The sequence below is a fragment of the Alligator sinensis genome, unplaced genomic scaffold (genome assembly GCF_000455745.1).
Source record: "Alligator sinensis unplaced genomic scaffold, ASM45574v1 scaffold93_2, whole genome shotgun sequence".
Classification (NCBI taxonomy): domain Eukaryota; kingdom Metazoa; phylum Chordata; order Crocodylia; family Alligatoridae; genus Alligator; species Alligator sinensis.
Window position 1 is genome coordinate 1,880,433 of NW_005841854.1, and position 21,926 is coordinate 1,902,358.

Consider the following 21,926-nt stretch of genomic DNA (forward strand, 5'->3'; position numbering starts at 1 on the left):
TCCAGGCGGGCCACTTCTATTCTATCAAGTTGTGAATCAGTCCAGAAGATGTTGCGACCTAGATGGTCTATTGCTATTCCTTCAGGACTTCCCAAATCTGGAACCAATTAAAGAAAATGAAACCTCAAACAATGTGTTTTTTCATAATATACAAATCTCAAACACTTAACAGCTATTTCAGCTGGAAAAGTAAGATTCTCCCTAAATACTTTGTACTATTTTCCGTGCAATTGCAATTAACAGCAGGCCATTTCATACCTGGGATATTAACACTTTAGAAAATAATCACACAAGTTTTGCTTTACAAAATGTAAATGTAAAGAATTCACTTACAAAGTAGGCACATTTACAGGTAAGATCTTTGGTTGGCAACTTAAACATGGCAAATCTAACTGCTAGAAAGTGCAGGAAGAGTGACTATTCATCACAGCAGAAAATAATTAAAAAATAAATAGACATGCATGTGTCTTAGGCTTGAAAACTGTGTAGTTCCACATGGGTTCAAGCATTTTTCCAAATACAGGTTTCCCTCGCTTTATGCTGTACATGCGTTCCTGGAAAATGGCGCATAACTTGAATTTGCATTCACTCTACAATGTAACAAATAGAGATACATTCCAAGATCTTGACTGTACTGACCCCCAGACCTATTTCTACCACTTTTACAAGACGATTTTGGTACTCACCAAGAGCAGACAGTACACACAAGCACAGGGTGGTGATGAATGTTACCATCATGGGGATGGCAACTACAGAAACACGTGTGGCAGATGAGTGAGGAGCACAGATCCAAATAGGAGACTATATTTTGATGTGTCACTCCCACAATGCACTGCACAAAGCAGCTGACTGCAGGCTTCCACCACACCAATCGCATAAGAATGAATTTACCTTGCATATAACAGGTTTTTTGTATGAAAAGGGTCATCGCATATGAACGAATTTGCACATACAGAACCTGCATAAAGCAAGGGAAACCTGTAGATCTCTAGGCCCAGACAGGGGTCCCTGTCTCAGATCAGTAGCAGTCAGGAACAGAAGCTAGGTTTCCTGATTGTTAGTCTACTGAACTGAGCACTGGATGTAGCTGTCTCACAAAGAAGGCATGCAGCAGCCACAGCTTTCATGCCTCTGTACACATTTTGTTACCAATTCACCAAGGTTTTCATAGTGCCTGATTTGGTAGACACAGGGTGCGTCTACATATATGCTTATATGCAGAGTAGACTAATTAGCTCCACAGTAAAGCATCAGCGTCCACACGTGTGCCGATATTAAGGTGCAGTAAACTAATTAACTCTGCCATAAGACAGTACTACTGGGGGCAGTGCTATCTTACGATGGAGTAATTATGTCTGATCAAATGCACGGGTAGATGGTGACCGCAGGTGTAAATACCACCCGGTTAGCCCAGCCAGCCAAGGGCCAGACTCCTGCCTGAACCTCATGCCCAAGTCAGCCCCTCTGCTGCTCTCTGCTGCTACCCTGAATCCTCTCCGCATGGTCCCTGCCAACCTGGAGCTGCTCCATTTTGGTGCAACTTGGTGCTGTCTGGGCACATGTATAGATGCTGTGCCTGGGAGCATTTTACTTTAGCTCAAAGAGCTCCAGAGCTTATTGCATTACCTTAATTGCACATGTAGAAGCACCTAGATGGCATGTCCTCTCATGCAGGGGCGTGCACTTGCAACATGCACTTTGGTGTGGGGCAAATTGCCCCACTTCAGGGAAACTGCCCTTTCCCTGCTCCTCCTTCTCCCAGCCTGCTAGAGGAGCCAGGGACAACTAAAGGAGTGGTCTCCTGGGAGGACCTAGCCTCCATGTCAGCCAGTGCATACTCCTTTTACATGCATTGCACCACTTTTTTCATGCTGCTTTTCTTTGCTACTGGGATTTTCCAGTAGCAAATTTTGTCCCCGTGCTGCAAATTTGCAGCACAGGGCACATTTAAACATTCCAAGTGTGCAGTCTGTGGCACCATAAAGAGGTCTGTGGCGCAACAAACTGCACGTGTCTGCATGTCTGGATGCAGCCAGTGTCTATTGAATTCTAATCCACACACTGTTAGTGAGTAGAGTGGCTTTCACCAACTTTAATGAACCTGAGATCAGGCCCTAGGAAAACAAAGGTAAGATAAAAAGAGAGGCAAGGGTAAAAAGCTACTACAAAACAAATCATGGTTATCGATGCTTTTCTATCAAGGAAATAGATCTGCACTTACTAACAAAGAAGAAGTAAGCAGAAAAATTTCTCCCTAGGATAAGAGTCATGGCTTCTCAAAGGCATTCTTCCCTTGCTTCCTAAACAGCCATTTTTATAGATTTTTTCCCTTTACTTCCTTCAGAGCAACTTTCAAGTTTAGGATTCCATTCTCATTCTGCTCTAGATGGAAGCAGAAGGGTATTCCCCAATTGACAGCTACCTCCCACTGCTTTCTCAGGGAACCTTATCCTCATACTCTTTTGCTTCCTGTGGGTTTCCCCCATTACAATCTTCTTAGGTTAATCTCCTAGGATTCAGGTGAAAATCATAGAAAAAGAGGGCTGGAAGGGACCCTATAAGGTCAGCCCCCTGCCTAAGGCATGGTCAACTTATCTAAATCACCCTGACAAATGTTTGTTTAATTTGTACTTAAAAACTTCCAATGATGGCGATTCCACGACCTCTCTATATAATCCATTCACGTGTAACCACCTACACAGTTAGAAAGTTCCTAATATTCAATCTAAATCTTCCCTGTTACCATGTAAGACTTACTTTTTGTCCTGCCCCTTGTGGACAGAGAGAGCAATTGATTACCATCCTTTTTTATAACAGTTTGTGTACCTGAAAACTGTTATCAATCCCTTCTCACTCTTCTCTTCTCCAGATTAAATAATCCTAGTTCCTCCAGTTTTTCCCTGTAAATCATGTTTCCAAACTTTGGTATGTGTACCCCTGGGGGTATGCAAGACCTCTCTGGGGGGTATGTGGGAGAAATTGTCTGATGGCAGATTTAATTTTCATAACAATAATATGTGGCATTTAAGGGGTTAAAACATAAAACATACGCTGACAGGGGGATGCAGGCAGCTGGTAAATCTGGAAGGGGGTATGCAATAAGAAAAAGTTTGGGAACCTCTGCTCTAAGTGAAGCCTTATCAGTGCTGAACAGAGTAGAAGAATGTAGGCAATGTTCTTATTAATACATCCAAGTATGTTACTGGCTTTTTTGCAAATTGTTGACCTATATTCAGTTTACAGTCCACTACAGCCCCCAAGAACTTTTCTGCAGTGCTACCACCTCACCAGTCATTTCTTCGTTTGTATGTGCGCATTTGATTGTTTCATGCTAAGTGCAGGATTTTGCACTTGTTGTTACTGAATTTCACCCGATTACTTTCAGACCATTTCTCCAATTTATCCAGGTCTTTTTGACTTCTCATCCTATCTTCAAAGCATTTGCTACCCTGCCCAGCTTGGTCTGCACTTGTTTCTATCCTCCAAATCATTAAGGAAATATTTAACAGTAACAGATCCAGGGGAATTCCACCTGATAATACCAAGTTAGTATTATAAAGATAACCTGACACGCTTACGGTATTTGTTCACAAAAAATACGTCACATACTGTCTTCATTTTCCACAAACAGAATGAATGTATCTATACTGTGGCTTATTCTGAGATAACTATTTTAGTAAAAAAAGACATTTAAAAAAAAATTACAAAATATCTTACCTGGTCTTAGAAAATAAAGAGTAGAGAAATATTTACTATTTGTTTGTAAGATTTTTGTTCTAGGCTTTTAGAAAAATAAATGGACTTTGCAAAGATATGGGCTGAGTTTGCAAATCTTTAAAACTTGGCAGTACAAAAGGAAAGAAAAACAATTCATCCTTCTGAAAACAACAAACTTATGATGTTTTAGGTAGTGCAATACTTAAAAAGGTTAATCAACCTTAATGACCAGTTTCCAAAGTGCTAATAGCATCCATCTTAGTGACATAGATGGAATTTACATCCAGTTCCAGATTTTCTGTAGAGGGTTTGGGCTTTTTTAAAATATGTTTTAGCATTGTATGTGCATAGTTCTCCATGGACAGTTATCTGTTCCAAAAGCAACAGGAAATAGCAGATAATGACCTATTACTTTGGATTCAATGGCTTGTAGCTCAGAAATGAAGCATGAGAAAAAATAAATATTTTGAAAATGTAGATAAAACATTTAAACTTCTCTTTACTCAATGTATGTGAAAAATTATTTGATGATCTTCAGGACACGTCTATCCATGGAAAAGAACGGGGTACAAAATCCATGCAACTGAACCCAAATGAAAACACAGTTCAACATCATTCAGATTCCCCTGGTATCAGCTGTTAATGAACCAAATAAGGAAAGACTGTATGGGTTTATTTCTAGAGTTAGAGTGACCCTCCACAAAAAAACAGCTGTCAAATGCAGAATTAGAGACTACTGGTGAATTTCAAAGAAAGGTGAAATGTGTGGAGTTTGTCTTCTATTAATTTTAAAATATATACTTTATACAATAATTAGAATAATAGAAATTAGGGTTGTAAGGGACTTCAGGAAGTCATCTAGTCCAATCCTCTACTCAAAGAAGGCCTATTCCTCATCTATATCATCCCAGCCAAGGCTTTGCCTAGCCAGGTCTTAAAAACTTCCAAGGATGGAGATTCCACAACCTCTCTGGGTAACCTGTTCCAGCGCTTTATTAGCCTCCTACTGAGAGAGTTTTTCCTAATATCTAACCTAAACCTCCCTTGCCGCAACTTGAGATGGTTGCTTCTTGTTTGGTCACCTGTTACCACTGAAAACAGTCTAGCTCCATCCTCTTTGGATCCACCCTTCAGATACTTGAAGGCTGCTATTAAATCTCCACCCTCATTCTCTTCTCCAGACTAAATAAACCCAGTTCCCTCAATTTATCCTTAGAAGTCATGTTCCCCAGCCCTCTAACCATTTTTGTTTCCTCTGCTGGACTCCAATTTGTCCACATCCTTTCTGTAGTTGGGGAGGAGGCAGCAAAACTGAACACAGTACTCCAGATGTGGCCTCACCAGTGCTGAATAAAGAGGAAGATTCATTTCCCTTGATCTTCTGGCAACACTCCTACTAATGCAGCCCAGCATGCTATTAGCCTTCTTTGCAAAAGATGCAGTATTCTTAACCTAAACTGGATTTTTTAGGAAAAAACCAGATAGGATGAAACAAAAATTCTAAAATAGCTGAGACTGGGAACTATGAATAACTATTGGATGGACTTTCATCTGCAGAACCTAAACTGGGTAGCTGAATTCTTCAGGACACAAATCAGTCTGTGTGTATGTTGGAGGAGTCTACCTCACCTGAGGCTTTGCCTATGGACAAACTCTCAGGAAAGGAAAGGCAAATCAGTCCTTTGCTTCCAGTGACTGAACACATACCGACTCATGAGCACTGATTTCACACCTTTATCTGGATTTTCCTGGACCCTCCTGAGAGTCCCTGTATAGACATTACCTCTAATCTGCACAGAGCTGATACAGGGGTAGAGGGCACACCTCAATCTGCTCCCTGCTCTACAAACAACATACCTGTTTTCCATCCTCTCTTCTGGAGGACAGCAGGTGGCGGCACTACCTTGTTTTGGGGGGTACACGCTGAATGGCAGAACTCCTATTCTAATTATCTGCAAGTGGGGGGAGGAAGAAGATGTTCCCAACTCCATATGGGGAGTCAGAGAGGGCAGAGGGTTAGAGACCAATGGCTAATGTTTCCTAGGAGGCCCCTGTGGCAGATTTCCATTTTGAGCTCCCAGGCAGGAGATTTAAAAAGGCTGTGGGGCCTTAGCTAAATATCTATCCTGGCTCACTGACAATCAGCCCAAGGAACCTGGACCCAGCTACGATGTCAGGGAGCATACTAAAGCAGGCTCTGTGCATCTCCTCCCCCACTTCACCAGTCATTCCCAGCGGCATGCCTGCATTCCTGGTATACTGCTGTCAGGCTAGACTCACTCACAGACTCTGCCTCTGGGAAAGGGACAGGCTTGTGCAGGCATGTAGGGCTGATATCACTCAAGTTAAGGACAACAAAGGGGAAAGTCTCCCTGTGGAATAGCCTCTGCAGCTGTGGAACCTGGGGAGCCTGAAGCCTCCGCAGGCAACGCAGCTGCAGAGGTGAATGAGAGCAGGACAGGGCCCCATAATAAAGCATGCCCCTGCAAAACAAATCAAGCTCCAGTCACAGGAATGTTAATGAAAAATAATGCTCTCTCTAAAAACAGTGTGTGCAGACTGGAACAGCCAGCTAGAGTGCATAGAAAGGAGGACAAATGCAGAAGCAAAACAGGATCATCTGAAGTGTCTTTTGAGACTGGGAAAAGACATCTGCCATTTTACATTTCAACTTTGGCTAGCCAGACCCAGCATGGAAATGCTCATTCAGATACCTGATCGAGGAGACAACCCTTCAGTGTAAGTTAGCTTGCTCAGTGCTCTGCCCCCACACAAAGCTTGTTTGAAGCTGCCTGGGATATCCTGACATTACATTACAGTCTGTGCCACAGACAGCACCAGCAACAGGCTCAGTCTTTGGACAGATACGCTGCTTCTACAGTAAACAAATAATGAAGCTTTGTTACAACACCGCACTTCACTGTACTTAGGGTACCAACTGCATTTCCTGGCACATATTCCTGATGTCGTATTACATGCCTCCAGAACATAAGACACACTGGAAGAGTTTGAAACATGTACAGTTCATTAAATAAAAACAGTTTCTACAAAGTCACTCCAATACCATGCTCACTCCACTATGTACATTATCTACTGTCAATAACAATGGTGCATGTTAATATTCTGTGTTATGCCTCCCTCACCTCCTAACTTATCTGCATGCCAGAACAACAGAGATCTCTGGCTCAGGTGTCCCTAGAACGAAAACAATGGAAAGCAGAAATAGGTCCTCCAAACAATCTGCAGCTAAAATGGCAAAGGATAATGATAAATGCCTAACAGTGCATCTGAGATTACCAGTCTTGGACTGGAAAGAGAGTCTCAGGAGCATTTCAGACCCCAGGCTATAAAGTATGTCCTGGTGAGAGTTGCTGTGTTGTCTGAGAATTGCCATAGGGAACCTCTTTCCTCTCCTTAACAATCCTTAACAATGCCAACTCAGGAGGCAGCAGAACATGATTGCTGTCACTCTCCGAGCACAAGGAGAGGTCCATTTGCTTGCATGAGGAACTTGGAATTAAAGTAGTAGTAGTTTGATGTTGTCAAACTGTAACTTAGAACACTGTTTGGGTACATCTACACGTGCATTAGATCCAGAAGCAGTTTACTCACCCATAAACTACTCACAAGTAAACACTCCTGGGCAGGCATCTACACATATAGGGAACTGGGAGCAGATTTGCTGCTGATAACAGCAAACTGCTTTCTCTTCCAGGGCCCCGCAAAAAGCCCCTGCCACCACCAGAAGGAGCTATAACTTCCCCCAGGTCAAGGGCAGGCAATTATTTTGGCTGGAGGGCTGCTTAACGAGTTTCAGTGAGCTGTCAAGGGCTGCAAGGGTAGCCTCATCCCTTGACACGTGCCCTGCCCCCTGGTTGCCATCTTGGGACCAGAAGTCCTGCCTCCTAACCCCTGACCTTTGCCACAGGAAGCCCCTCTCCTTGTCCCCAGAAGTACTCCTTTTGGGAAGGGGGTTTGCCATCTTGGAATCAGAAAAAAAACAAAATATATACTAAAAATCAAACATTGACAATAACATATTTGAATTTTATTAAAAAAAAATATTTTTGTCCTGATTTGTGTGCATTTGCATGGTGTATATAGAGGTGATTGCATAATTGCTCAAAATGAAGTCTTACTCTTGTATATTGCAGGGGTGTGGGGGGAGTATAGGGTTTGTGGGGGAGCTGTGGGGTGTGTGGAGGGGGAGCATGGCTGGGGGTGTGTGGAAGGGGTGGGTGGGGGACTCTTCCTCCACACTTTTCATCTCTGTTTATGCCAACTTAATAAAATGGCTTGAAAGGCAAGTCCTAAAAGGAGAGGCTGAAGGAAATGGGCATGTTCAACTTGCAAAAGAGGTGCATAAGAGTGCATATGATAGCAGTCTTCAAAAATCTGAGGGGCTGCCATAAAGGAGGAAAATGCCTTTTCTCTCTTACTTCAGAAAGTGGGACATGGACCACTGGGCATCTACACATACCACTGACTGTGCATGTGGTACTGCACAGTCATTTAGTACTACACAGTCATTTGGTACTTGCTTTAGCTTTAGCAAGTACTAAATGACTTGTGCAGTACCCACTGGTACTGTGCAGTCCCGGCAGCACACGGTTATTTTAGTGTCAGTGTCATGGTTTGTGCCCACCAATGCTACGTTGCTGTAGATCTCATGTAGACATGCTCATTAATGCACATGGATATTAAATCTAGTACCTCCATCAGTACTAGAAAAATGTGCATTAGCTTATTTTAATGTGCATTAGCTAAAGAGCATGGTTTTCTGTGATGCTTTAATGTGCATTAAAATAGACTACTGCGTATTAAAGTGCATGTGTAGACATCCCCATTGGCTTGAAGTTGCAGCAAAGTAGGTTTAGATTGGTTATCAAGAAAAACTTCACTGTTAGAAAAGTGAAGGAGTGGAACAGACTGCCTAGGGAAGCTGTGAAATTTCCATCACCGGTGGGGTTCAAAAGAGGCTGGATAAGCATGGGTGCCAGGAAGGACACATGGTGCCAGGAAGGAACTTTCCTCCTGCTGCTGCTGCATGTGTTGTGTGGGGTGGGACAGGGGTTGTGGGGAGGGCTCACCTTCCTCAGAAGCACTGGGTGCTGGCTGCAGCCAAGGATGGGGATTGTGGTCAGTGCTCAATGCCAGTGCTCCCGCTGGGACTGACACCTAGAGATTTCAGTTTCAAAGATTCCTGGCTAGAGGTTCTTGCCCCCCACTCATGGTCAGACCAATTGCCATATTTGGGTTTTTACCTCATTGTCAGATTGGTACGAAAAGTGGTGGTTTTTGCTTTCCTTTGGGGAAGTGGGGTAGGGGAGGAAGAGAAGGAGGACATGGGAGGAGGGGGTATGGCCCTCTTCCTTGGATCTCTGGAGTTCATTTTAACAACCTTTGCAGCAGCAGGATTTGGCTGGCATGGTCCTCCTGCTTTACCTGTGGCAGGTTAGGGTGCTATGCTTTATGTCTGTGTGATAGGGTGGCCTGTGTAGTTTTGCTAATACGTTAGGTAATAGATTTGTATAGGATGGTTTGGATAGGAATGAGGCAGGAGGTTGGACTATATGACCTCTAGAGGTCCCTACCAGTCCTACTTTGCTATGATTTCTATAAAGTCTTTGTTTTATGGATTACAGAAGGAAGAAGACTGCAATCTAGTTGTGTAACTGGCTATGGGCATTTCAGTTGTGGTGCTATTCAAAGCCTGCATCCACTGCTATAATCTCCTGGGAATCTGTACTTGGCTCCTAGCTATTGAGATGGCAGGTATGTTTAAAATGAAAAAACTGTCCTTGTTTCTGGGATGTTATTTAGTTGGTCTAATAAGATATCACATTTACCCAAAGAACCTAGGCTAAACTGTCCTTCAAATTCCTTCCTTTAAGCGTCATTCCTGCAGACACCTACAAAACAATTTGGCAAAGTTTGGGCAGCTGGTGCCCTGTGACTGCTGCTCATACCTCAAGGCCATATTGCACAGCCTTCATTATGTTATCTTCCCCCCAGGTTTAAGATAATTTCTTGTCCCTTGTCCTAATCTTAGGCTGTAGGCTCTTGAGGGCAAGGACTGTCTTTTCTTATGTTTGTAGTATGCTTAGCACAGGAGAAGTGAGGTCATGAGGTGCTCTTGAAAAACAAACAGTAATAAAACAGATTCATTTTTAAATGTAAGGCTCTTGATACACTTTGATTTCTGCCAGTTCGATCTCCTATGAACATACTACCCTTGCAGTGGTAGAACAGAGCCATGACTTGGTTAAATGCTGCTATATGCCAGGTCTTACAAACACTGCTAGACATTAGTTTGTGAGGAAGAAAGCTATCTTGCTACCTGTTTTGATGATGGCTGTTGGCTCCCCACCATGCAGACTGACTTGACTGATGGAAGGGCCACTGATGTCTGTCCAATAAACCATCTTGTCCTTGCAGTCATACGCAACTCCAATAACAACTTTATCCTGTAAATCAATGAGAGAATTACTGTAGCCTCAAATTCTATAACAGATGAGAGCATCAAGTTTGAAATGCCTGAATTCTGTGCATGGGCAGAGTTAAAGATAAGGGCCTGGTGGGCAAATGAATAGATTCAGTAGTGACTCAAGTCAACATATACACGCATGCGCACACACACACACTTCTCACTCATTTGACTGCAAGTGCTCTTCAGTGGTGTCCCCACACTTTCCTCTCTGAATACTGAGGCTCTCATGCAGTCTTCATTAAGAGCTATTTTCTTCCTCCTGTTCCTTACACTGTTATACACTGTGCTGTGCAATGTTTGACTGCTGTCCTTCTCCCAAAACTTACCAAAAGAGGCTGTATTTTCACAATCTGTGAACTGCTCTGAGATAAATCATTATATATAAAATACAGATAGTAAAATACAGACAGTAAAACTAGAGGTCTGGTTTAATAGGTTTTATATATATATATATATATATATATATATATATATATATATATGTGCGTGTGTGTGTGTGTGTGTGTACATATATGTATATGCATGTACACATATGTATATATATGTATATATATACACAACATGACGTATTAAAATAGAATTCTAGTTTTACTATCTATATTATTTTGATTTAAAATAAAAACTTTTCTCTTGAACAGCAGCAAACATACATTTGAGAATCTAGAATGGAAGAAAAGAGAGCTTAAATATCACACATTTACATTTAAAGACTCTTTCTGGTAGCATTTATTTAGGACTCTCAGCAGGCCTTTCATCATTTTGTATGCATTCCTGAGTCTGCCTCGTGTGATGCCTTAGATAAGATTCTGACAGATTAGAAGAGAACAACGAGTCCAGTGATCCCTTTAGAAAATCTCTCAAAAATATTCATTAACTTGGGATTTATGTATGACATTTTGGCCCAGCCAATAAGACTAGATATTATAGGGTGAACTGCATATTTGCATATTGTAGCATAATTGCTGCCTCTCCTCACCAACACATCTCTGTAATTTAGAAATCTTGTTTGGTAGCAGGATGGAAAAATAGGTGCAACATTAATTAGAAATCAAACTCAGAGTTGTAACTTATCTTTGAAGCCCTTTGCTGGAGATCCTTAATTAGATTTTTAATTAGATTTTTCAGACCCAGCAGTGTAAGTAACTAAGCCAGTTAAGAAGAATTTCCAGTCCTGTGCTTGTGTTTATGTCAATGTGACTGACCAAATTTGTACTTGGTCATGTACATTATCTACAATTTACATTTATTATTGTATGGAATCTGCATACAAGAGATGAAGGGCTCAAATTTGCTCCTACATGAGTTGCACCAGTTTACTGGAATCACTATGGAACCTCCAGAGAATATATAATAAAGGCAAAATGGGGCAGTTACAATACCAGACGCAGGTGCCATTATAAACAAACTGGAGCTGTGATGAAAAATGCAATGCCAAATATTGTGGAGAACAAATGAACGTGCTGAAGTTGGGTAGTTGAAGGAGTCAGATTGTACCATTTAATAAAAAAGCATACAGTTAAAGAGTCACAGGCCAGGAAAAGAGGGTGGAATTTGAAAAGCATCAGGGATTCTTTTGGATAGAAAGAAGCTTTTCAAGACAGTGGGGAACAGTGTGGGAAAAAGGTTTACCACCCACTGGGCTCAGACAGGAGAGGGGACAGAAAAAATTGAATGTGAGGAGTGTAGGGATCTGACTGGAGAGCAGGAAGAGATGAAGACAGATGGCAGTATTGGGGGGGATGGGGGAGAGAAAAGCACAGTCTATGGAAAACCTTTAAGAGCAATTTGGAGTTTTATACTGGAGTGGGAAGTGGAAAGAGAGCCAATGAAAACAAGAGGATGGGGGTGAAGTACTCCCATACATTAAACTTTAAGAGGCTCTTTTGAACAAAATGAGGGACACGTTTATTTATCAAAACATCAAATTCCTTTATAAATAACCCTTTTGCCAGCTCAGTTTTGGTATTCTTTATTAATGATGTATTACACTAAATTTGTGTGGAGTCTAATTAATTTGGGGATTCACATAAATAATGGATATGTCAGAGGCTTTATCCATCAGTACATAAGTTCACTCTTCATTGACTAAGGTGACATTTTTTTCAAAGCACACATGGTCACTGTATATACAACAGATACTTACTGGAACATACAGCAAAGCTTTTGCATCAGTTTTCTTCATATTATTCCCCTCCAGTGGGACATGTTCAATCTTCCCACTTTGGGCAAAGAGTAAGTGTGTTCCTGGGGGTAGAGGAATTGAATCTGGTCGAACAGAGGGCCCAATAACAACTGGAGGAGCAGCTGTGCTCAGACCTTGTTGATAGATGATGAAAAACAGATGAAAAAACTCATAAAAATACACTGAGGCAAGGCATAACCTACAACAGACAACTGGAGCCAAGCTTCTTAGAAAGAAACAGCCCTCTACACGGACATTAATAAAGCAGTTCAAACAGAAATGTCAAGCAGCTCTCAAGTTTTTCTTAATTGGCAGGGAGGGGGAGTAGATGACCCAGGATTTTCCATCTCAGATTTTTGCTGAGTCTACAAAATGACTGCTTTCTTTTCTTGAAAAATACACCTGCCCTTTCCCTGCCTGTTGGCAGCAGGAGATAAGGAGCCTGTTATTGTGCCCTGGGGTAACAGCAAGACTTGTGCAGTCATTATAGTCCTCAGAGGATAGAGCTGCTTCTTCATGAACCCCTAAGGCTTAAGAGACTATGTAAGACAGGATGATAGCCAACCCGCTCACATAAAGGGCAGAAAAACTGGCTGGATCCAGTGCTGTGCATGGCTAAACAAAGCACTCTGTAGCCCCTGAAGAGGTGTAGCCATAGGCATGCTTCTCCCTGAGACAGTACAGTTTTGTACCACTCCAGTGTGTCACTGTGTTTTAATGGTGTGACTGAGTCCCATGTTTGTGAAACACCCGAATCTAATGGAGAGATCAGGGGAAGGAAGATAAGTCTCCCAGCAACTTACACGGGGGTCGGATTCCTGGACCAGATCTTGTGCCATCAATCTCATTCCCATAACTGTCCACACACCAACAGTACCCAGAGCCGGAATGGCACTGGGTTGGTTTGTAATTCCCATATTCATCACACTGTGGGATAAAATCACCAACAGGTCTGGACCCTCTGGGGATGTGAGAGCCCAAAGCCAGTTCTCGTTCATGCTGACATTTGGTTTTCTCCACTTCTGCAAAAGGATAAGAAACAGTGAATATTTCTATTTCTAATCTAATCCAATGCTCTTCTTTGATGTATATTTTTTTTTTACAGTTGACCAGCTGCAAGATTGAACAGCAGAAGCATATTACACAGCAGAAGCATATTAAGAAGCACATTAAAGTAACATGTAACTGTTACAAGCCCTGAAGTCGTATCTTGGAAGATCAAGTGTTATTTCACTGACAGCTTGGAAGTGCAACACCACTGTCCCAAAGTGATGTTATTTAAAATGCATATCACTACTAATTTAAAGAGTGTCATTTCTTGTACTCTGAGCCCATGCTCTAATTTTACACTGCAGACTGGGATTTAGTAAGCAATGACACCACATCCCTACACTATCTCCAGAGGGAGCATCATCTGTCCCAAAGGATGGTATCTCTAGCATTGTTCTATTCTCTTATCCATACGTGTAAATGAAGGGCATGTCATAAAGAACAAATGCGCCCCCCCACTTAGAAATGGAGAAACTAATGATCTGCAGAAGCCACAGTATCTGTGGATCTGTTAATGCAGAGGTCGTGAAGGAAGTGTTAGCATTCCTGATTATCGAGGGCATCATGAATAGACCTCCAAAGAGCAGGTTTTGTTAAGACTTCACAAAACAGTTTATGTACTGGTAATCTTTCTCATGCAGTAGGGAATGGCATATGTGTCACAACGTTTCCATCAGCTGTGTCTGCACAAAGAAACTCAAAATATACAATCCAATGACCTTTTCCCTTCTCCAAGCACAACTGACTGGGTCAGCTTTATCTTCCTCTGAGAAACCCTGCAGGCTTGTGTGCACAAGAAGAAACAGATCTAGTTGTGAATGTACATCCTCTAGACTGCTTCTCTGCTTGCAGAACCAGCTCCCCAGCCAGCTAAAAACAACTACAGCAAACTGTTTGATGAAAAGGTCTATACAATCACACTTAGATATATATATATTTGTGTTTTACATCCACATTGGCCTTGTGGGGAAGAATGGAAACTAGTATTAGCTCGTGCTGCTGTGATGCTTGGGGTAGGCCAGACTCGGCAGAACACACAGCTGATCCTTCGTGCCCATGTATAATCTGATGTTGTCGTCACACAAATACAAACTTTAGATTTCTTTATTTAAACCGTGCAAAGAAAGGCTTGGACAAATATCATGCACCTGGACATGATTAAGACCAGGAAATGTAAATTTCTGGGAAACAGCTCAGTGTCTCCAAACAAATGAAGTATTTGGCCTTAGCTCTGGCGTGGGTGGTGAAGAGCTTTTAGACAATGTACAGAACAGATCTTTAAAGACCACCTCCAGTATGTGCCTAGTATTTTGCATGCTGATCATTCTGTGTGCTCTGTGTGTGTGCAAACTGATTGCTTCCTCAGCTGTGCCTTATACAAAAAGTAGACTCTAACAACTGGGAGGGTTAGGCACATTATTTGCTTTCTAAGAGGTCATGTTCTGTACACAGCATCATTTACCAATGATAGCAAAAGCTGTACAGTAGCTGGACACTGAGCCTTCCTTTTCCATTGTGTGATCCATACAAATTATATTTGGGAGAAATTATCAGACTCTCCCACCTGAAAAAAATACATTCAAATACCAAAAGTTGGCCATTTTTCCCTTTCTGTCCCAGAGTCCTAGAATTAAACTACAGAACCTATAAAAGTCTAAGTTTTTTATTAAAAGTTCAAAGTTATAAATGCAAATTAAGATAAGGAATTAAAAGAAAAAAAAGAAAAGCAATTCCTTATTATACAAAGGAATGCATTCGTTTCAGTTGTGATGTGGCTATTATACTGTTACACAGAATGTATTCTGACTATAGCTAATTGGAAATTTTACAATATCTTAGAGTTCAGATAGGTCAATGAACTTGTTCCGTTAACCTGATGGGTATCAGTTATAGAAAAGTTGACAACACAGCTGCAACAAAGCCATGAACACAGACCCCACATGATCCCCACAGACCCCACACAGTCACAAAGGTTTGCTCCTGTGGATCCAATTGCAAGATTGATGCCTTAGGATAATTCCTTTACAATTACTAGTTACTAAGAATTTAGAATGAAAGTGTCCAGAACTTTAGTCTTCATGGAAATTAAAACTGTGGCCTGTTGGTGAGAAATGTACCATAGTAAAGACAGATTTCATATATAACAGCAGCAGTTTGCGCTGCTATTTTTTTAAGCCTCACCTTCAGGAACATATGATTTATTTTCTATTGCAACTTTAGAGACTCATCTTGCAAACATTTTGGGTGGCTTTCTATTATGTTGTTCTGGTGTCTAGATTTACACATAACAGAAAGCCCTATGCAGATGACTAAAAATTTGGAGAACAAGCAGGGTAGATTTATACCGGATAGACTAGTTAAATCAGAGATGTATAGCGTAAACTTTCATAAGCAGAGGGCTTAATTTATCAAAGGCTGTAAAATTTTGGAAGCATTCTATTATTTTTGCCTTAGTCATTTAGATTTGGGCATCCTGACTTGGCTGTGCCCAGACCAGGGTACGTGGCTATATGTCTGAGACTGGACCAGGGTGCCTAGAACCTGGACCTCCCTGGTCTCCCCTGTTCTGGACAGGCAGCTTAAGTATTGGGCAAGTGGGATATTGCCAGATCCTTTGAAGGGTGTTGTGAGGTGTAAGGAGATAAATGAAATGTGAAGAGAAGTGCAGGCTCAGCCTTGTCCCTGCCTGGACCATCCCCTACTCTCACTGTCTGACCCCTCTGCAGAGAAGAAAGCACTGTAATATATAAATTAGTTTTTCTAACTAATTGGGTGCCACTTAATTCACAAACATTAGGGAGGGCTGCCTTGAGTCCAGGAAGGTTGGGAAAGACTAGTCCATACTGTCAGGGCATTTGTAGTACTGTAAAGATGGAAGATATGCCGCAAAAAAAATCCAGATATACTACTGGGCTGTGTATAGGGTAAGGGTAAAGACTCCCTTTGGGAGGAGAGCACCACTCCACTTGCCCTATTTGCCCTCAAACCTCTGAGATACACTTCTGGGTGTGGGGCTGTGCTGCCTGGCATCTATGGGGCAAAGATTCCTGGGACAGGGGAGCTTCTGGTGCCTCCCCATAGGCAGCACTTAGATCTGGGGCCCCGCTGCCCCAACAATTCCAGTTATGCTACTGGAATTGGGAACATTTGGAGCTGGGACCTGGGGCCTGAACAACAAAGGATTTACATATTGCAGTGCTCAGAATTGTAGTGCCTAACTGTTACATGCAGGTAGCCATTTGACTTCTTTTTTAAAAAACACAGCTGAAAAAGGAGCTGGAGATGCCCTCTTAATGTCCCATGAACCATTGGTTGGAGCTGTCACCCGGGATGTGGAAGAGCTGGGTTAAAATCCCTCCTCTGTTTGATGAATTCTGAATACACATCTCCAATCAACTGAGAGGGGGGGTTAAACTCAGTGGGGAGGAGACCTGGTTTTCCTGTTCCAATTAATCCTGTATCTTTTCACATACAACATGCACCTTTCCCCCAAAAAATCAGCCTTCCAAAATTGGGATCCACGTTTTAAGCAGGGAAGCTGTTGTCTTTGCTGGAAAAGGAGCACTCTTGGGGACACTGTGCATGCCATGCAGCTGCTAAGATGTGTCTGCTCAACAAACTGAGGGGGACAAGGTCTTATGTTAACCCTCTCACAGCTGTAGCTATTGGGCAGCAAGTGGGCAGCTGACAGTATCTTGATGAGGCTTGTGATGTAGAAAGAACACTTTATTTACAGGAGCTAATATAAAGAACCACTTACAGTAAAAAACTGACAGTCTTGCTACTGGCCTTTTTTAGGGTCTGGGGCCTAACCTTGTGTGACACAGAATAAGTCCTCCTGAGAACATCAAGTAGCAGAAGACAGGCTGCCACACCAGGACGTTCCTGATGCCATACCTCCTGGACACTCTTTGTTCCCAGGAGGACTCACTCTGTCAGAGACAGCCATGACTGGAACAAATCTTTTTTTCTACATTTTGCCCTCCAAAAACAAGATGTGACTTTTACTTGGGGGCATGCTGTATGTGAGAAAATATGGTAATTCATGTGTACCAACTTGATAAATCTGACCTGGCTAAAAACTGGGAGCTCCACAGCTAAGCAGGAGTTTTGAAGATCTAAATGTTGGACTTAGGTGCCAAGAATCATAGATTCACAGGACCAGAATGGATTTTGAGGGTCATCTTGTCCAGTCCCCTGCAAAGACGTAGGATTCGTTGTTTCTAAACCATCCCAGACAGATGGCTATCCTGCCTCTTCATGAAGGAGATTACTAAGGCAACCTATTCCAATGTCATACTAGGGAACCTATACATGTGCCTGATGCCTGCTCCAATGCATGCTAATTAGCATGCTTTGGAGCAGACTCGATTAATCTTGAGCTAATTAGCACACACTAGCAGCTTTGATGTCATGTGTATTCAGCATCCCTGCGTTTCAAAATGGTGCCAGGGGGTGCTTTAACTAAAGCACATTGAATAAGCTTTAGTTAAAGGGCCCCTCTGCAATTTTGAAGCACAGGATGCTGAATACACAAGAAGTTGTGGGCACTTTAATCAGAATGGCTTCTGCGAGCCGCTCTAATTAAAGCATCCCCCCTCCCACCCTGGAGCATGTGCAAAGACACCCACTGTTCTTCCAATTGGGGCATTTTTCTTCAGATGTAATTGAAATCTGATTTGCTGCAGTTTAGGTGTGTGGTTTCTTTTGTCAATAGGGTCTCAACTCTCCTTTCCCATATGTAAGTAGCCAGGCATGTCACCAACATTATTTGTAATAGGTTTTAAATGTTCCCCATTATTTTAATACTGTTTACAACGCTGACTGGAATACCCTGTCTGTTAGCAAACATCTGTTTGGTACCACATGTTTACATCGTGCTTTTGTCATAAGTTGGCCTGATTTTCAAGACCTGACTCATGTGTTAATACTTTGAAGCTATTTGTTTGCAGGCTTGTAGAATAGATAAATCACATCCCTGCCCTGATGATTCAACAGAATAAGTTAGACAAAACATACAACAATGGTTCTACACGTATTTCACTAGTGCAATACCCATTGTATAAGTCAGCTTCCAGAAAAAAACCCAAACATTATGGCTATGAACCTTCTTTTCCTTCAATACATCATCCCCTCTGCCTAGTCGGTGAGGTACTCTTTTAATGTGTCTGCTTTAAAATGATTGCCTTACTGCAAATACAATAGAAGTTTTATAGATGAAGGCTCCCACGATTGCTCAGAACTCACAATTTCTCCAAGTCATCATACAGTATTAAATACACAATACAATTTAAATTACGAACAGCTTTCTTGACTTCTTACCCAATCAAAACTCCCATTGACTGCACTGGGAATTCCAAGAAACAGTACTGAAAGGGATCTAAATTAGTAGCAAATATCTTAAACATCTAACATATGGTATCAGTTAAAAATGGAGCAATGGCTCCTATGAAGAGGCCAATGGTTATAAAAATTGAAAACAGTAGTTTTACTGTGTCGTATCAACTGGAACCAGATCCCCACAGTGTGCTGAAAATCAACAAGTCCCACTGAGTCAAACACACTGGGTGTAGGTCTGCGGTATCTGTCCTGTTTAGTTACATGGGTGGAATTTAATTGCTCTTTATCTACCTAAGTGGCAATTTTTTAACTGTGTAAACAGTTGTTATAGCACTTACAGTTTGCAACTCTATTACCTGTGCAGTGTGGATGTGTAAGTGTATGTGTGTATGCTGTGCATGCTCAGAGGCTGTGCTGACCAGGTATGTACATGGCTACCTATGTACACAAGTCACAAACGTCTAGCCAAACAAAAACGTGACAGAAAAGGAGGCCTCTTCCATGTTTTAGCACCAAGAGCTGCCTGGTTAGGGCACATAACCAGTAGATTGGAGACCCAGACTCTACGCTTTTCCTGCCAGAATGGGGTTGAACACATGTCTTTCTCATTCCCCAGCATAGTTCTCAACACCACAGATTAGGCATCATGCAGGCTCCTTTTGAAGCTGGCTCTCTGGGCAGCACAGGGAGAGAAATACACAGAGCCAAGAGAAATCAAGCAAACTAGAGTGTGTGGCTCAGCAAGACAGATACTGCTCTGGAAGGGCATTTGCTCTGGATTCCAGCCTGACTCGTTGCTCCCAATAGGGCAGAACCTACTGCGCTGCTTACCATTCATTTTATCCAAAAACTATTTAATGCTGCCGTGGCTCAGCTTCAAAAGGGGCACTGGAGAAGGGACTGGATAAGGCTTAAGTTGTGGTATGGTGGTTTGAATTGTGAGCACTATGTTGCAAAGGCAGAGAGACTGTTGTGTGCCTTTTGTCAGAGAGTAGTAAAGAATGATGGGGACTAGAGGATAGCCACTTCTGAAGAGTAGCATTGAACAAGGAATGGAGAAAGGAAGGCTTTGAATCTCTATGTCCCTTTCTGTGTGGGCCCTGTATGCTGGGAACATGGTGATCCAGCAACCCAAACACCTAAGTTCATCTCTGCTCAGCTCCTTAAAGGAAGTATCCCTGAAGAAGGTTTTACTCTTATGCCTGAATACAGCTCTGATCTACTTCATACCTGAAAAGGAGGCAATGCTCTCATTAATGCTTACAAGACATTGCTTTAAATACACAAACACAATTAGACCTGCCAGAGTTGGTAGGTCGAACATTTTTATCTTTGTTCAATTCTTTTGTCTTGTCTTATACTTGATCAAAATAGGCCAAAAGGCCTATAAGCATAGCTTAAGCAAACATGTACATTAACATGTGTGCAAGGATGGGTGGATAGTGCCTAGTAAGGAAAAAACATTGACAGTAAGTGCCACAAACAGCTTAATAGCATTCTGTTCAAACACTTTCTAGGTGAGAATCTGGGTATCCCACTTTTTGCTAAAGGATGGGAGTCCTTCCTACTTCTCCTTTTCCAGGACTTATCCCAGTGTACGCACATAAGTAACTATGGTGTCTTCTGAATACGTAATCCAGAAGACCAGCCTTTCTAAACCAATGAATGTTTGTTTTTGGTCCGACTCCCTTTCGGCATTTATGCCAACTTCAATTACGTACGTTTGGGTCCAATGATGTATTGGACACATCTCCTCCAACTTCACTTCACATGCAAAAATAATTAGGTACTGGCTTTGATATTATGCCAGACTCACATACTCAATTTTATATGCCATTGAAATCTATTTAACTTCTGATCTAACAACTCAAACATTTTTGTTCACAAACTGAATCTATAGCAAGTGCTTTGAAAATTGTGCCCACAGTTGTTAATGTAATCTAACAGTAATTTATATTTTCTTGCTTGGTTCAGTTTATTCCAAGTACCAGAAGAAGCTACAGAAGGCTTTTCAATTGCTCCTCTTAAGACAATTAAAAAAAACCCTAATAGGTTATAAATGTCCGCTTTAAAAATTCACTTTGCTTTTGTCATCCTTCGCTTGTGGTGATGTGCTGCAAATAGAAAGCAAGACCACTAGTGAATTTCTCATGTGAAATGGATTATACACATATTAACAATACTAGTGACTGGCTTTTAGTGGTCATAACTCCCCAGTCCAAGAATCTGGATTGGTTTCTGTTTAGTAAACATAGTCTCCGGGGTCTGCAGGAGTGGGAACTGACATCTGTTTCTTTTTGAACTGAAAAAATGAAGCGTGAGGAAATAATGAAGTACAGACATTCTTAATAGCTGCTGGAATGCCACTACTTTCATCATTAACTCTTTCAGTAACAAGCTTACTAACCCTGGAATGAATGTAAAACTCCAGACAATTTCCTATAGTTGCTTCCGAGAAAAGATTTACCATGTGTTTAAAAAGAGGAGCCAAAAACCAGATTGCTACTAGCCCTATGGAACTCAATATTCAAGATTAGATTTCTATCTGTAAGAATAAAGGCTCTTTTAGTCTTGTCTGACTCCACTTTTCCTGAAACCAAAAACCTTAAAGTTTACTAATAAAGTTCAGATCTAAGTCCAACATTTGCAGCTCAGCCTCACCATTACTTTTCAGAGTAATTGTTTCAAGAAACCCATTTTCCAACAGTGGCTAGGTTCACTCATATGTTTTGTATTTTAAAAAAAGCAAAGCCGATACTTGTACATGATGAAGGGGAAAATATCGGTCTATTTAGTATAAAGACTGAGTATTTGGTTGAATGACATTCTTCAGGTTGGTTATTAGTGGATTCATTTAGGTCAAGGGTGTCAAACATTGCCCACAGGTCAGATCTGGCCTACTGATAGTCCAGCAGCATAGCAGAAGTTGAGGGGCAAGGCTACCAGGGCCTGGCCTACAGAAGAATTTGGGGTCTCTAGGCCCAAAACCAAGCACATGGCTGTTGGCAGCAGGGGGTGAATGATATTCCCTTTATGCCACTGCCTGCCCTTAGACTCAGGCACTGCCTGTCCCTGGACCTGTCATATGTGCCACTATTTTCATAGGTCTGGCCCAGAAGGCGCTCCTGTGACCTGGATCCAGTGTGG

General features: G+C 41.9%; 1 protein-coding gene across 1 annotated transcript in view; it reads right to left on the reverse strand.

The window, feature by feature from the left end:
* Window positions 1–21,926, reverse strand: part of NID1 (nidogen 1) — a gene marked incomplete at its 5' end in the record, with an annotated part of 85,694 nt that overhangs the window by 13,142 nt on the left and 50,626 nt on the right. The window contains 4 exons of the mRNA XM_014523801.2: window positions 1–97; window positions 10,058–10,184; window positions 12,351–12,523; window positions 13,193–13,411. The exon at window positions 1–97 is cut by the window's left edge and continues 66 nt beyond it. Of these exons, the coding sequence (XP_014379287.1) occupies window positions 1–97; window positions 10,058–10,184; window positions 12,351–12,523; window positions 13,193–13,411 (616 nt within the window). The remainder of the gene's footprint in view (window positions 98–10,057; window positions 10,185–12,350; window positions 12,524–13,192; window positions 13,412–21,926) is intronic.